General features: G+C 44.7%; 1 protein-coding gene across 1 annotated transcript in view; it reads left to right on the forward strand.

The window, feature by feature from the left end:
- adgrb1a (adhesion G protein-coupled receptor B1a) overlaps positions 1 to 15878 on the forward strand; it is a gene marked incomplete at its 5' end in the record, with an annotated part of 169377 nt that overhangs the window by 18613 nt on the left and 134886 nt on the right. Inside the window, 7 exons of the mRNA XM_084336668.1 lie at positions 103 to 270; positions 979 to 1143; positions 1823 to 1987; positions 2322 to 2486; positions 7090 to 7191; positions 12176 to 12282; positions 12913 to 13107. Of these exons, the coding sequence (XP_084192794.1) occupies positions 103 to 270; positions 979 to 1143; positions 1823 to 1987; positions 2322 to 2486; positions 7090 to 7191; positions 12176 to 12282; positions 12913 to 13107 (1067 nt within the window). The remainder of the gene's footprint in view (positions 1 to 102; positions 271 to 978; positions 1144 to 1822; positions 1988 to 2321; positions 2487 to 7089; positions 7192 to 12175; positions 12283 to 12912; positions 13108 to 15878) is intronic.

Raw genomic sequence — 15878 nt, forward strand, 5'->3', positions numbered from 1 at the left:
ACACATCCTGCATGCTAATTTAGTTTGGGCCCTGTTTCCTCCTTCCCCCTTCCTCCTCCTATCCTCCTATCCCATCCTTCCCCCCCTCCCCTCCCTCCTCAGTGGACTCCGCGTCGGGGGAGGAGTGGTCGCCGTGGAGCGTGTGTTCGGCCACGTGCGGCGAGGGCTGGCAGAGCCGCACGCGTTTCTGCGTCTCCTCCTCCTACAGCACCCAGTGTAGCGGGCCGCTGCGTGAACAGAGACCCTGTAACAACTCTGCCGTCTGTCCAGGTAAGCCCGTCCTGGCTGACCCCCGCCCCCCCCCCCCATACCGCCCACCCGCCCTCCCCTCACCACCCCAAGTCCCAACACGACCCGTGCTCGCCTCTACAGCCCACTCCTGGCTCTCACCCACCACACAAGCCTCTCTCTCTCCCTCTCCTGGCTACCCCCTTCTCCCTTCGCCTCGGGATCTCCACCCTTCCACTTCCGTGGATCCTCTCTCTCTCTCTCTCTCTCTCTCTCTCTCTCTCTCTCTCTCTCTCTCTCTCTCTCTCTCTCTCTCTCTCTCTCTCTCTGTCTCCGTTCATCTGTATAGCCCTGCCTTAAAGGGGCTTACAGAGGGGGGCTTTGACTGCAGATCAGAAGGAGCCCTGTGGTATAATAGACCTCACTGTGTGAGCGGGCTCCCTCTGCATGCAGGCAGGGCGACTCCTCTCCAAAAACCTCACAAGACGAGTTCCACTACGACGGTGTGCTGTGTGTGTGACGGATCCCCGGCGAAACAACTGAGCCGCCGTAGCCGTCACCATCATTAGTAGCGGGGGGATACCGCACTATGTCTCACTAGGTTTGTATTGTGGAAAGGAAATGTGGCATCTGCTGATGATGCCGGTGGTTTTTTGATCCAGCGTGTTGCGTTGTGTTGGTTTGTGTTTTGTGAGAGAGGTTGGTGTATGTTTCCCTCTATAAATCATACCCTAGCCGCTCTGATTGCAGTGCACGGCGCGTGGGACGAGTGGTCGCCGTGGAGCTTGTGTTCGTCCACGTGTGGCCGCGGCTACAGGGACCGGACGCGCTCCTGCAAGCCCCCGCAGTTTGGGGGCGACCCCTGCATGGGCCCAGAGAAGCAGACCAAGTTCTGCAACATCGCGGTGTGTCCAGGTGAAGAACAGACTCCTCTTGTTACTTATATTGCTCAAACGAACTGACAGAAATGTCACGTGTCAAAGCATGAGGGGCTTTCGAAAGCCTGTGCATTTTTACTGATATTAAAGGTGCTGTAAGTGGTATTTCTTTGTTCAAATAAGCGTTAAGTAGCTCTACATTCCGACAGCCATCACTGATATAAAGTGTTTGGTCAGTAACATGGATCTCCCAGTCCCTCCACTCTGCAGTAAACAGAGAATACATGTCCTGATATCCCTTCCAACTTTATCCAATCAGGAGAGAGAACCCTAGATATCTTTACTTATGTAAATCAAATTTATTTGACTTGTTTCAAGTTCATATCTGCTTATTTCTTATTTTTGTCAGACCATTTTTGCAGTGTGGAGTTCTCTCTCCTGATTGGATAAAGTGGGAAGGGACACCAGGAAATGTATTTCCTGTTTACTGCAGAGTGGAGGGACTGGCAGACCCATGTTACTGACCAGACACTCTATATCAGTGATGGCTGTCAGAATGTAGAGATATTATTTTAACACATAGACCACTTATATTAACAAAGTAAACACCACTCACAGCCCCTTTAAGACATAATCCATGACACTCTTCTCCTCTGTCCGTATGTCCTGTTCCCGCCCTTCTCCTCCTCCTCCGCCCTCCCGCCGCCCGCCCACAGTGGACGGACTGTGGAACGACTGGTCCAGCTGGAGCTCGTGCTCCACCTCGTGCTCCAACGGCACCATGCAGAGGACCAGGGAGTGCAACGGGCCCTCGTACGGAGGCTCCGAGTGCCGGGGGGAGTGGCTGGAGACGATGGACTGCTTCCTGGGGGACTGTCCAGGTACCCTTTATGTGATCCTTCTGATCTGCAGTTAAAGCCCCCCTCTGTAAGCCCCCTTAAGGCAGGGCTATACAGATGAACGGAGAGAGAGAGAGAGAGAGAGAGAGAGAGAGAGAGAGAGAGAGAGAGAGAGAGAGAGAGAGAGAGAGAGGATCCACAGGCGGTCGCACTAACCAGCTGAGCTAAAGGGTCAGATCCGTTAGCAGGTGCTGGTTGACTTGTTAGTAGTTTACATTGTTATCATTATTATTATTATTATTATTATTATAAAACTATACGGCTATAGTGTTGTAGGTCTAATCTGTGGTCGTGCCGTATGTGTCCTGAATGTCAGTGGATGGAAAGTGGCAGCCCTGGACGTCGTGGGCGGTCTGTACCAAGACGTGTGGCGGGGGCAGCCAGCAGAGACAGAGGGTTTGTTATGGGCCCTTCTTCGAGGGCCAGCCGTGTCCTGGGGACCGGGAGGAGGTCCGCCGCTGCAACGAAAAGCGCTGTCCAGGTTAGTGAACGGGAGCTTGTCACTTAATAAATTTTTAGTTTAGTTTAGTTTAGTTTATTAGGATCCCCAATTAGCTACAGCATTGCAGTGGCTATTCTTCCCGGGGCCCACAAAAATGACTTACATTGTGACCGTGCAACATAATACTTACATCGTAACATGACAGGATAAAGGACTAGGACACACACACACACACACACACACACACACACACACACACACACACAGACACACACACACACACACACGCACACACACACACACACATAATACTTACAGTACATAATAACATCACAAGTAGACAGGACAAAGGACTAGTACACACAGACATAATACTTACATCATAACATGACATCACAATAGACAGGACAAAGGACTAGTACACACACACAGACAGACAAGCCAAGCTCTAAGATACAATAATCCAATATAAAATAATCAACTATTTGAGAAGAATACTTAACTGTACACACTATATTCAGATTCAGATTATGTTTTATCTGGCTAAATAAAGGTAATAATAATAATAATATTTGAACACTATGGTCGCCAAAAACGCCTTACCACGTCATTCCTCGCCATGCTCATTCTGCCAAAGACGCCGTACCACGTCTTTGATATCAATATTTCAAAAATCTGTGATCGCAATCATATTTCTCCCCCGGAGACTTGAGATCTACTGTTGATCCCCTATAAACTCTCCGGAGTAAGTGTATTCCACTAAAACGCTATTATCGCGTCTTTTCCTGGAATTACTCAGAAGAACCCAAACTATTCATATTCAAAACGGTATAAAATGGAAATGTACGGATGAAAAAACTACCTGACTCACTGACAATCGACAGGTGTATTAGACCCATAGCTATAATATAAGATATATTTTAAGCACTTGGAAATGTCGCAGTCTCCCCATTTATTAAAGCAATGGCATTCTAGCACCCCCTGGCGCCCCAACCCCTGGCGCTGATTGAGTTAATGCCCTTACAGATTCTTACAGTTCAAATCTTTAGATCAACTTGACAGTTTCCATTAATTTGCATTCACATCACTGAACTCTGCTAAGCAATGTGGTCTACTCTATACAAACACAAACCTGACACAAACACAAAGATATGTTTTAAATGCCAATCAATTTAATTCAGGCCAGAACAGTTATTGCTGCCCTCTACAGGTCATCGTCTACGGGTCTAGTCTGCCATAATATCCTAACAATAGCTGTCACTCAAGGGGTGTTCAAAAGGAAAACAAAATGCTATGTAATCTGTTTGGGATATATTGTGTATAGTCATAAGGGTGCTGGAATGTTATTATATTTAATTAATTGCCATGGGGGTAGTGTTGTAAGATTAGGATGTTGCCTGCTCCTTTAAGAGTGATGCATTATCGGATAGATAGGTAGTCTACGCAAGCAGCAAATAGTCTTGGTTGCAGATGTCGCAGAGCCCATGTTGTGTTGCAGTTGCGTTGCAGTTGCTCGAGCATGTAGAGCCCTTTATAGTCAGAGTGTACACGGGAACGGTAGCACTTAATTTGTATGTAACGTTAGTCAATAACATTAAGAATAGAGAGCAGTGGGCGGTTAGGTGGCCGAGCGGAGATTGCGTTCGTCACCAACCCCGGAGCTGTGAGCTGGATTCGCCTCACAGCTCCGGGGTTGTCACCAGCTTGGCTGGCCGTCTGCACTAATACAATTGGCTGTATTAGAGGGTGGGAGAAGCTGGCGGGGTGGGTCCGGGTCGTTGTAAACAGCGACTCCTACAGTTCGGTCGGGGCGCCTGCTAAGCGCGGATAGGACTTGAGGGGGATAGTGTGATCCTCCCACACGCTACGCCCTCTCGATGAGAATCCGCGCTGCCAGGTGAAAAGAAGCGGTGATTGGCTGGACGTGTGTCGGAGGAAGCACGTGGTAGCCTCCACTCTCCCAGATTATCTGACTGTGGGGGGTAAGTGCGCAGCGACCAGGAAGGGACTGGGAATTGGCATACGACTAACATTGGGATGGGAGAAAATCGGAGAAAAATGGAGGGGGAAAAAGACCAAAAAAAATTAAAAAATAATAGAGAGCAGTTGTCAACCCTGCAAACGGAAATAAATTCCCAGTCCTTGAGATAACTGTTTCCTGGCTTACTGTCACCACCTTACAGAGGGAATTACCCCGAAGTCCGGCTACTTGTAACAAGCCCTGGAGTGTTAGGAGAATGCTCCCCTGTACTCTTACTACGGTTCAGATTAATACACGGAAAATGTATGGATTCATTAATGCACTGCAGCTCGCTACCAATCTACATAAAAATAACACAGTAGCGAACCATTTAGTAATGTTAATTGAGTTACTGAATTTAAAAAGTAATGAGTTAGAGTACTAGGTACTGCCAAAAGTAATGGCGTTACTGTAATGTGTTCCCAACATTGCTTATAACACTATTTATTCCAGAGCTACAGGCCCTCAAAGAAACCATAGCCATGTCTCTTGCTATGCATAATGACTACTTTACCCAGAAAGCAATGTAACCCAACCCCCCACTTAACACCTTCCAGTCTTGAGAGCAGCCCTGCCTTTGTTAGTCTAATGACTTGTGACCCCTTCTGTCATCCCCATCTGTCTGAAGAAGTCCACTATTATCCCTGTACCCAAAAAATCCAAGCCTGCTTGCCTCAACGACTACCGCCCTGTAGCTCTCACCTCCATAGCCATGAAGTGCTTTGAGAAGTTAGTAAAGGGCTACATCTGCTCCTCCCTCCCCATCAACCTGGACCCCCTGCAATTTGCATACCGCCCCAACAGGTCCACGGAGGACACCATAGCCCATGTGCTGCACACAGCAGCATCACACCTGGACAAGAGAATGCTGTTCATCGACTACAGCTCAGCATTCAATACCATAGTCCCCTCCAAACTCATAGCCAAGCTCAGGGACCTGGGCTTGAACTATGACCTCTGCCAGTGGGTCTTGGACTTCCTGACGGGCAGACCCCAGGTGGTGAGAGCAGGCAACTGCACCTCCTCATCCATCACTCTCAACATAGGGGCCCCCCAAGGCTGTGTTCTGAGTCCCCTCCTCTACTCCCTGTACACACATGACTGTGTGGCACAGCGGAACAACAACACAATCATCAAATTGGCTGACGACACAGTAGTGGTGGGCCTGATCTCTGCAAACAACGAGAGGGCCTACCTGGAGGAGGTCAAGGTTCTAGCGGGATGGTGTCAAGAGAACAACCTCTCCCTGAACGTCAGCAAAACAAAGGAGATGATTGTGGACTTTAGGAGGTCGGGGGTCAGGGACTACAGCCCCCTCAGCATCAACGGGGCACCGGTTGAGAGAGTGAACAGTTTTAAGTACCTCGGAGTCCACATATCCGAGGACTTGACATGGACCACACACATTGACAGTGTTGTGAAGAAGGCACGGCAACGCCTCTACTTCCTCAGGCGCCTAAGGAAGTTCCAAGTCAGTCAGAAGATCCTTAAGAACTTCTACTCATGCACAATAGAGAGCATCCTGACTGGCAATATCACCTCCTGGTTTGGGAATAGCACCGCACAAGACCGTAGCAAACTACAGAGAGTGGCCCACTCAGCCGAACGCACAATTGGAGGGGGGCTTCCCACTCTCCAGGGCATTTACAACAAGCGGTGCATGGGCAAGGCTAAGAGAATTATCAAAGACTCGAGCCACCCAAACAACTGCCTCTTTGAACTGCTGCGGTCAGGCAAGCGATACTGGAGTCTCATGGCAAGCACAGAGACACTCAGAAGAAGCTTCTATCCCCAGGCCATCAGGATGCTCAACGAACAATAACAATATGTAACAACCATCAAATGCACTCACAGCTCACAGCACACACATCCACACGCACACACTCACTTTAAACATACAACTCACTGCAGCACCCACTTTAACCACTTTAGAACACCTAAGCACACTTTATATTTATTGGTAAAGAATTTGCACTACAACCCATACCTCATTACACCTTACTGTAAATTGTACCTAAATTGTACCTCGTCCTTTGCACTGTATAGTATATTGTATGGTAACTCAGTTACTTCTACTCTACATTGAGCATTGTATATGTATATACTGAAATTTGTTGTCTACGTACTTGACTTCTATTTTATACTTGCTATACTTATTTTATACTTATCTTTTTTGCCTAGCACAGTCTCTGGAGCGTAACAGAAAGAAGCATTTTGTATAAAATTATTCTGTACTTCTGCATGACAACTAATAAAGAAACTTGAAACTTGAAACTTCTATCCCCAGGCCATCAGGATGCTCAATGACCCATTTACTTAATTAACACATTTACAAGTCGTATTACATTTAGCAAATAAGGAAACTAGCACTCAAAGCACTAGAAATTGTGAATATCTCATTTTGCCCTATTTCTGAATCTGAACGTTTTCGTCATTTCTAAATAATCCTCTCCGCCGAGATGAGGCGGCCTAGACCGTGCCACGTCATTATTGTAAACCCACCTACGGGTTTGGCGACCTCAGAGGGTTTGATCTGCCTGGTTAAATAAAGGTTCAATTAAAAAAGAAAAAAACCATGTGGTATACTTCAAAGCTCTTCCTCTCACGGTTTCTCTGCTCCAGAGCCCTATGAGATCTGTGGGGAGGACAACTTCTCCAATGTGGTGTGGAAGATGACGCCTGCTGGGGACACGGCCGCGGTCCGCTGCCCTCCCAACGCCATGGGTGAGCTTTCCTCCTCCACCATTACCATTAACCTTACTATTATCATAATATTACCATTACCTTTCATTACCATTAACATGACCATTAACCTTAGCATTAATGTTACCATTACTATTACCATTACCATTAACATGACCATTAACCTTAGCATTAATGTTACTGTTACCATTACCATTACCATTACCATTATCATTAACATTAACATTATCATTACCATTACCATTAACATTACCATTAACATTAGCATTAACATTAACATTAACATTAACATTACCATTACTATTAACATGACCATTAACCTTAGCATTAATGTTACCATTTTCCATTACCATTCCATTATCATTACTGTTGTGAAGGGCCAGATTAAACCGAATATATATATTTATATATATATATATATTTAATTGTATTTGTATATTCTCTAATATTCCTTGATATCCCTTGTATATTCCTTGTACAATATGCATTGAATATCCATTCTAGCCTACTGAACATCCCATAATAGTCTCCATTCTACTATTGGTCGAGACCTTGGTGCCAGGCTGCCATACCCCCCAGACCCAGTTCAAACGTACCGCTCAACATGTACGAACAAGTCCTAGTTCCGCGTAGGAATCTGGCTACCGCACCACTAATGGGACTATTTGTTCATAGTGCGTATATATACTGCGCTACTAAAGTAGGACTTTCTTTTCAGTCCAGTTTCTTACCCTCCAATAGAGTGACAGACGTAAAGCCTCCCCGCGACGCCACGTGTGGGAGTAAGGCCAAGTTCGGCCTACCATCGGTATTGAGACATCGTGTATATTAATATTTGAATAGTCATATTTGGCACTATATCGTCGAGTTGGACGTAGTCTATTAAGCTAATAATAGTCTGTTAATATATAGTGCTTCGTGCGGTGAGAATACTACCGTAGTCAGTACCCCATCGTTTCGGGCAGAGAACTGGCTGTTTATCCAGGATGATCGACCCCATGTGAGATTGCACCCGAGGAGCCCCAGAGCCGACGAGCGAGTGGACCTGTATACCGGATTATTCTACTGACGACAGCCCGCCTTCCCAGGCACGGATTATGCTTTGTATACGTTGATTATTCCATGGATAAAGACCCCCGACACTGCCGTGTGTTGGAACCCCCCCCCCCCTGGAGAGGACGCAAGGTGAGGAGACGCTCTGCAAGACGAGGTCGCTTCACGTCTCTCCTCCGTGGACCGGAGGACGCCGGCCCACAAAGAGTCCATCTGCTTTCATCTGCGGTCCAAGGATCGCCGGCGCATTGAACGGCACTACAGTGGGTTCACCTGGGATACCCTTGGCCGGATGAGGCAGCCGGACTCTACCCCCCCCCCCTTCCTACTCCTGTCGGCTTACAAGCGACCGGATTAACCCCCTCTAGTGTATCCAGTCTATAATCATTAAAGTATCATTGCTGTTATTCCTTAACTATTCCAGGTCGTATATGTACCACCTGCGCCTTCAGAGATTGGACATTCTCTATTGATATACCGACGAATACTCTTGCCATAAAAGTGCATACTAATTCCCATTCATAAATGTGATTGATTTGATTAAGTGCTTGCTCTACACACCATCGCTGTGTAGAAATAAAGACCTATTTCTAATTCGTACATTTGTGTTGGATCCGTTTCATCTACGTGACAGTGTTCATCATAATATATTTATGCCGAGTACTGGGTGGCCGAATATTAAGTACAAAGGTAGTGGTAGTAAGTATCATATCTAGTAATACAGTCAGGGAATTGTACCCCTCAGTTACAATTACCATAACCATTCATATTAACATTACCATTACCATTTTCATTAACATTACCATTACGATTAACCTTACCATTACCATTAACATTACTACTACCACTGCCATTACCACTACCATTACCATTACCACTATCATTACCATTAACACTACCACTACCATTACCACTGCCTCTACCACTACCACTCTATTACCATTACCATTACCATTACCATTACCATTACCACTACCACTACCACTACCATTACCATTACCATTACCATTACCATTAACATTACCATTACTCCATTACCTCTCCTGGGCCCTCATTCATCAACGTTGCGTACGCACAGATATGTGCATAACCCGTGCGTACGACCATTTCTAAGCAAAGTGTGGGATTTATCAATTTGAACGTGAACTTGACTTTGTGCGTATGTCTACGCACAGCCCAGAGCAACAAGGAAATAAGCTTCTGTGCATTAGTTTCAACACTGGCGTGTTCTGTATGAACCGTAATTCATTATAGTTCATTGTAAAATAGCAATAGTAGTGTAATTATGGTCAAAACCCTATAAATAGCATTTGGAATAATAGGTCTTTATCTCCGAATGAATGCAGCATGGTTTATATAGCGTTATCGGAATATACGGGGTGTACTGACTGACTGCGCTCCGCGTAGCTCAACTCGTTATTATTTTGCGCACAGACCGCAGAAACACGGGAACGTTTTGTTTATATTTAAAAGGCTTTACGTTAAACGCAACAAGTGGAATTTCGAAGCTGTAAGCAGAATACAAGTCATATGAACACCCACGATATAGTGTTCTTCCCCCTTCCTACTGTATAAGAAAGAATAAAAAACGCATTGCAATGAGAACAGAGGGTGTATGTGTATTACAAAACCCATGCAATAATGTGTCTTAAATGAATGAAAAGCATACATGCTCTGGACACAGAGCATATATCGTGTGGGCGATATGACTTGTATTATGCTTACAGAATTCCACGTATTTAGTTTTACAATGTCAAAGCCTTTTAATATAAATCAAAGCGTTCCCGTATTTCTGCAATCTATGCGCAAAATAATAAGGAGTTGAGGTAGATACACACTCAGAACGTATTACATGCTGGTATGCTGATAGAGTAAACTATTATATGAATATGAATATGATATGATATAAGGTATACACTGGTCCGTCCGCGAGGATAGCGACGAGGAGTTGGATAGCCATTAAATGCCATTTGAGAATATAGGCTATTAATGCAATGAAAACATATTATTTAATGTTTTCATAAGCGTAAAGATACAACAGCTAGATTAATGATCAAGTTAGTTTACTGTGCAGGTTTCGCAGGGCTGTGCATTGTGCTATTATATATGCGCAAGTTACTGTTGCATAATGTAGGCTATGGCTGCTATTATATGTAATTCATATAGGCTACCTAATAGTATATGATTTTTAGAGGCATCTATTTTGTTGTCGATATTAGGCTAATACCGACAACAAAATAGATGCCTCTAAAAATCATATTATAGCCAATCGAACACAACTAATAAAGGCATTCATATTACAGCACGGTTATAATGACACACCACCAACGCCAAACAGTGGTCAACGAACGGTCTTTATTAGTATTTTGAGCTGTCCAGGCAGAATTGCAGCAATGGTCTTAGGGAGCCGTTGATATCTGACATCACCGTGTACAAGTCAGCCTTTTATTTATCCCATAACACCGGTTGTGTCTTCTTGGTTCGACAGCGCCTCAGTGAACAATCTCCCGTGAAGTTTCACAGAGTTCCGCTCGGGTCAGTCCATTATTTCACATCCCATGGGGGGTGTTTCATGACCATATATGGATAATCATGCACGAGCATTGACGGTAGAACAAAGAGGTATTTATCAACACGGAGGAGCGTAGGACCTGTGTACGCACGGTTGATAAATCCCGTTTTTTTTGTGCATGCACACATTCTAAATTCTGTGCTTACGTATGAAAATAGAATACTTTCTAAGAAAAATTGATAAATGAGGGCCCTGGTCCCTGGGTCATCCATAAGACCAGGCACGTGCACACATAGAGCCCAAGGGGTGCTTGAGCACCTGCCCTTTTGAGCCTCATAAAAATTGCTATTTAAAAAATATATAAATATTATTACCATTACGCATATAGACTGCCCTTCCAACTGAAAAATGTCAGGATATATTAAACAATACAGAATATACAGCACTTCTTGGGGTCTGTAGGGTAAGCACTTATTCCCTCCCCCCTGAACATTTATGGAGATGTATGGGCCTTTTAAGTCAGTGATAAAAGTGTCTTTCAAGGATAAGTGAGCTCCTGCACTGATTATTATAGTTCAATATTCAATATTTGATCACCAAACCCCCCCAAAAAACATAAAAAGGGGCCCCCCGCCCGAAAAGGGCCCTTAAAAATCAGCCTCGCACGCTAGGTTAAAACACACAGATATAGTGCCCTTTTCAGCCTTTGAGCACCTGCCCCTCTAAAGTCCTGTGCACGTCTCTGCATAAGACACTCCAACCACCCTGGCTCAGGAAAGGTTATAGGCATCTAAGAATCTCCCTAGACATTGGTGATATTAACAAACTGAACAAGCTGGTGAGGAAGGCTAGCTCCGTAGTGGGAGTCGAGCTGGTCAAACTAGAGGTGGTGGCTGAGAGGAGGACGAGGAAAGGCTGGATGCTATACTCGAAAACCCCTCCCACCCCCTCTATGAGGAGCCAGGATGAGGAGCATGTTCAGCCACAGACTTATTCCCCCACGACACACAAACTGCCTCGGCTAGTCCTTCGTGCCAGTAGCCACCAGGCTCCAAAACCGTGGGCACAGACTGCTGCTAAGAGAGCTGGAGAGCTAACATCCGGTGAACATGAGAACTGTTAGGACTATCTGACTCTTAATAATAAACACTGCACAGACTCTGGTGCAGTATGATACTACGGTTTGGACCATTGTATACCATCATCACTATTACTACTGTCTGATTGAATCCTGCCACTCTATTCATTACTACTACTGTTATCACTATTATCATTACTACTTGCACTTTGTTCTATGTTCTATTATTATTACTACCTATCCTACCTGTACCCCCACCCTCCCCCTATGCTGCTATGACACTTGAATTTCCCTAAGGAGTTTAATAAAGGAACACTTGCCTTGACTTGATATTGAACCCCCTCGGCTGTGTCTCCATACAGGACTTATCCTTCGCCGCTGCTCCCTGGATGATGAAGGTATCGCCTACTGGGAGAACCCCACCTATATGAAGTGCATATCCAATGATTACCGCAGTATCCAAACTTTGGTGAGCAATTAGGAACGTTTGTTTGTTTGTTTGTTTGTTTGTTTGTTTGTTTGTTTGTTTGTTTGTTTGTTTGTTTGTTTTCGTACATACACAAACCTCCCTTCATTGTTCCATGCAAACACAACTTCTATGTGTTTCTTTCAAAGGCAGGTGAGGACCGGATGTAAAGCTGAATAAAACACTGACAGACTATTAGTTTAGGAGCCCAGGAACAGGGTACATTTTGTTTGATTTTCTGTCTGTCTTTGTCGTCTGGTAATCCGGAGGTTCCAGGTTTGATTCCCGCTCCTCCCGGGCAGCATGTCGTGGTGTCCTTGAGCAAGACACTTAACCCCTAACTGCTCCCGATGAGCAGGTCGGCACCTTGCATGGTTGCCTCTGCTGTCGGTGTGTGAATGTGTGAGTGAATGTGGTAAGTTGTGAGGAACAAATTGTAAAGTGCTTTGGATAAAAGCTGCTCTATAAATGCACCATTTATTTATGTATTTATTATTACCTGCTAGTCTAGTTTCAGCTTAGGTTCACAAGAAAAACCCTTGGAAAATGTAGGTCCTCAGAGAGACCTTGTTACAAAAATACTTGTCACTGTGTTGATTCCAACCACTAATAGAGCCGACGTTCTCCCTCCAGACTCGTGAGCACCTGTCCAAGGCCCAGCGTGGCCTGGTGGGGGACGGGGTCTCAGAGGTGATGACCAAGCTGAGGGTGACCTCCAGCGACGGGACCAGCTACAGCGGAGACCTGTTGGCCATCGTGGATGTCCTGAAGAACATGACAGAGATCTTCAGGAGGGCCTACTACAGCCCCAGCAATGCAGACATGAGGGTGCGTGGAGATGGAACATCTACGGGAGTAGATACTAGTAGAGCTGAACTTGAGAACCTCAGATAAACAGGAGTAGATACTAGTAGAGCTGCACTTGAGAACCTCAGAGACACAGGAGTAGATTCTAGTAGAGCTGAACTTGAGAACCTCAGATAAACAGGAGTAGATACTAGTAGAACTGAACTTGAGAACCTCAGAAAAACCGGAGTAGATTCAGTAGAATTTCACTTGCAAACCTCAGAAAAACAGGAGTAGATTCAGTAGAATTTCACTTGAGAACCTCAGATAAACAGGAGTAGATTCAGTAGAATTTCACTTGAGAACCTCAGATAAACAGGAGTAGATTCAGTAGAATTTCACTTGAGAACCTCAGATAAACAGGAGTAGATTCAGTAGAATTTCACCTGAGAACCTCTGATAAACAGGAGTAGATTCAGTAGAATTTCACCTGAGAACCTCTGATAAACAGGAGTGGATTCAGTAGAATTTCACTTGAGAACCTCAGATAAAGAGAAGTAGATTCAGTAGAATTTTATTTGAGAATCTAAAATAACAAAGGTGAGTGCAATGCAGTAATTTATCAACAAAACTAACTCAGGGTCCAGAAACTACACTGTGTGGGAGATAAGATTCCCTTCCCCCCTCTTTCTTTGATCTATCTCACCCATCTTTCCTTCCTACCCCCATCCCTCCCCCCATTCCTTCCTACCCCCCTTCCCCACCTTTCCATATGTTCCCAAATATGTCACACCCCTTTGTTCGTGTATTCCTGTGGCCCCCACACCTTCCAGTTTTTGTACAAAGATGTTCCAAGATCCGGTGGGGGGGCTCTCTTCCCTGGTGTCCTACAGTCTGTAGCTAAACACCTCGTTGACAGTCATCCAGTCTAACTTGTACTATTTTGTATTGATACTTTGATTGAGTTAATACCTCGTATTAACCAGGGCCCTCATTTATCAACAATGCTTAGAAAGTGTTCTATTTTCATTGTTAAGCACAGAATTTAGAATGTGTGTACGTACAGAAAAATCTGGATTTATCACATGTGCGTACACAGGTTCTACGCACACTCTGTGTTGATAAATACCATTTGTTCTACGCTCCGCGCTCTTGCACGATTTTAAGTATTTGCATATAGAACCGCCCGTAATTAACCATATACGGTCATGAAACACCCCCATGAAATGTGGAAAAGTGGACTAAGCCGAGCGAAGCGTGTTATGGGAGAAATACGCGACAGGCTGACAGACATGTACACGTACGGTGATGTCGGATATGATATCTATTAACTTCCTAAAGACCATTGCTGCCTGGGCAGCGCAAACACTAATAAAGACCGTTAACCACTGTTTGCCATGGTGTCATTAATAACCATGCTGGAATATGATCCGCGACGGATTTTCCGTCAATTTTCTACCAGCATATGATTTGTAGAGGCATACAATCTATTTTGATGTCGGTATTAGGTAGCCTATATAAACAATAATACGAGAGCATATACAAGAACAATGAATCTCACTGCCATAGCCTACGCCATGTGTAGCCTGCCTATATGTGATCAATACAAACTTGAACTTGAATTCCATCATGTCTGTGTGCGGGAGCTCACAAGGCTGTTGTCACAATGTAAATAAAAACGTGCACTGAAAAGTTACAGTATAGTTGGTTGATTATTTGTATGACAGTCAGTAAACCCTTGCAAAAAGTATCTGTTTTATTTAATGAATTGAAAACATGCAGCATTGCTTCCTCCCGGCATGCAGCAACAACATGTATCAGGCAAATGCGCATCACTGAGTGGAATCCCTTTCTATTCACATAACTGCATTTGTGATGGAGCTTTGACAGCTACATGGGTGGTACAGTAACAGTCTATTGCTCAATCTATCTCCAATATCACGATGGACTGTGCCGGTGGCCAAAGACCCGAGGGTGGAGAGGACTTGAATCAATGTGCATGGGGATGGCATTTGTGCGTTTTGTTCCACGCTCCAATTTCGGTCTCAAATTGCGGTACAAATGAAGGAGGTGTCTCGGGTATAGCGGACTCTAGTTAATATTATGTTCTCTCTGCAATTAGACTGCCCCTCATTCATTCATTCATTCATTCATTCCTATCTGCTATCTCTGAAAACAGTTCCCCACAAGCGCAGTCAGTGCACCCGATAACGCTATATAAACATTGCTGCATTCATTCGGAAATAAAGACCTATTCCAAATGCTATATTTATAGGGTTTGACAATAATTACACTACTGTCGCTATTTTACAATGAACTATAAAGAATTACGGGGGGTCATACAAAACACGGCAGTGTTGAAACTAATGCACGGAAGCTTATTTCCACGTTGCAATATTCATATTTTACCACCGGGCGCCAGGTACGCACGGTCGGAGCGTATATTTAAGCACAGGTCGGACCATGCGTAGCTGGCGCCGGTGGTAGAATATTTTTACAACGCGGAAATAAGCACTGACTGCGCTCCGCGTAACTCAACTCGTTATTATTTTGCGCATATATTGCAGAAATACAGGAACGTTTTGATTATATTTAAAAGGCTTTGCCATTGTTAAACATAATAAGTGGAAGCCCGAAGCTGTACGCAGAATACAAGTCATATGAACACCCACGATATAGTGTTCTTCCCCCTTCCTATAAGAAAGAATAAAAAACGCATTGCAGCGAGAACAGACTGAGGTTATTTGTTGAGTGTATGTGTATACAAAACCCTTGCAATAAATGTGTCTTAAATGAATGAAAAGCATACATGC

This window comes from Notolepis coatsorum (assembly GCF_963971535.1).
Source record: "Notolepis coatsorum genome assembly, chromosome: 19".
Lineage (NCBI taxonomy): Eukaryota > Metazoa > Chordata > Actinopteri > Aulopiformes > Paralepididae > Notolepis > Notolepis coatsorum.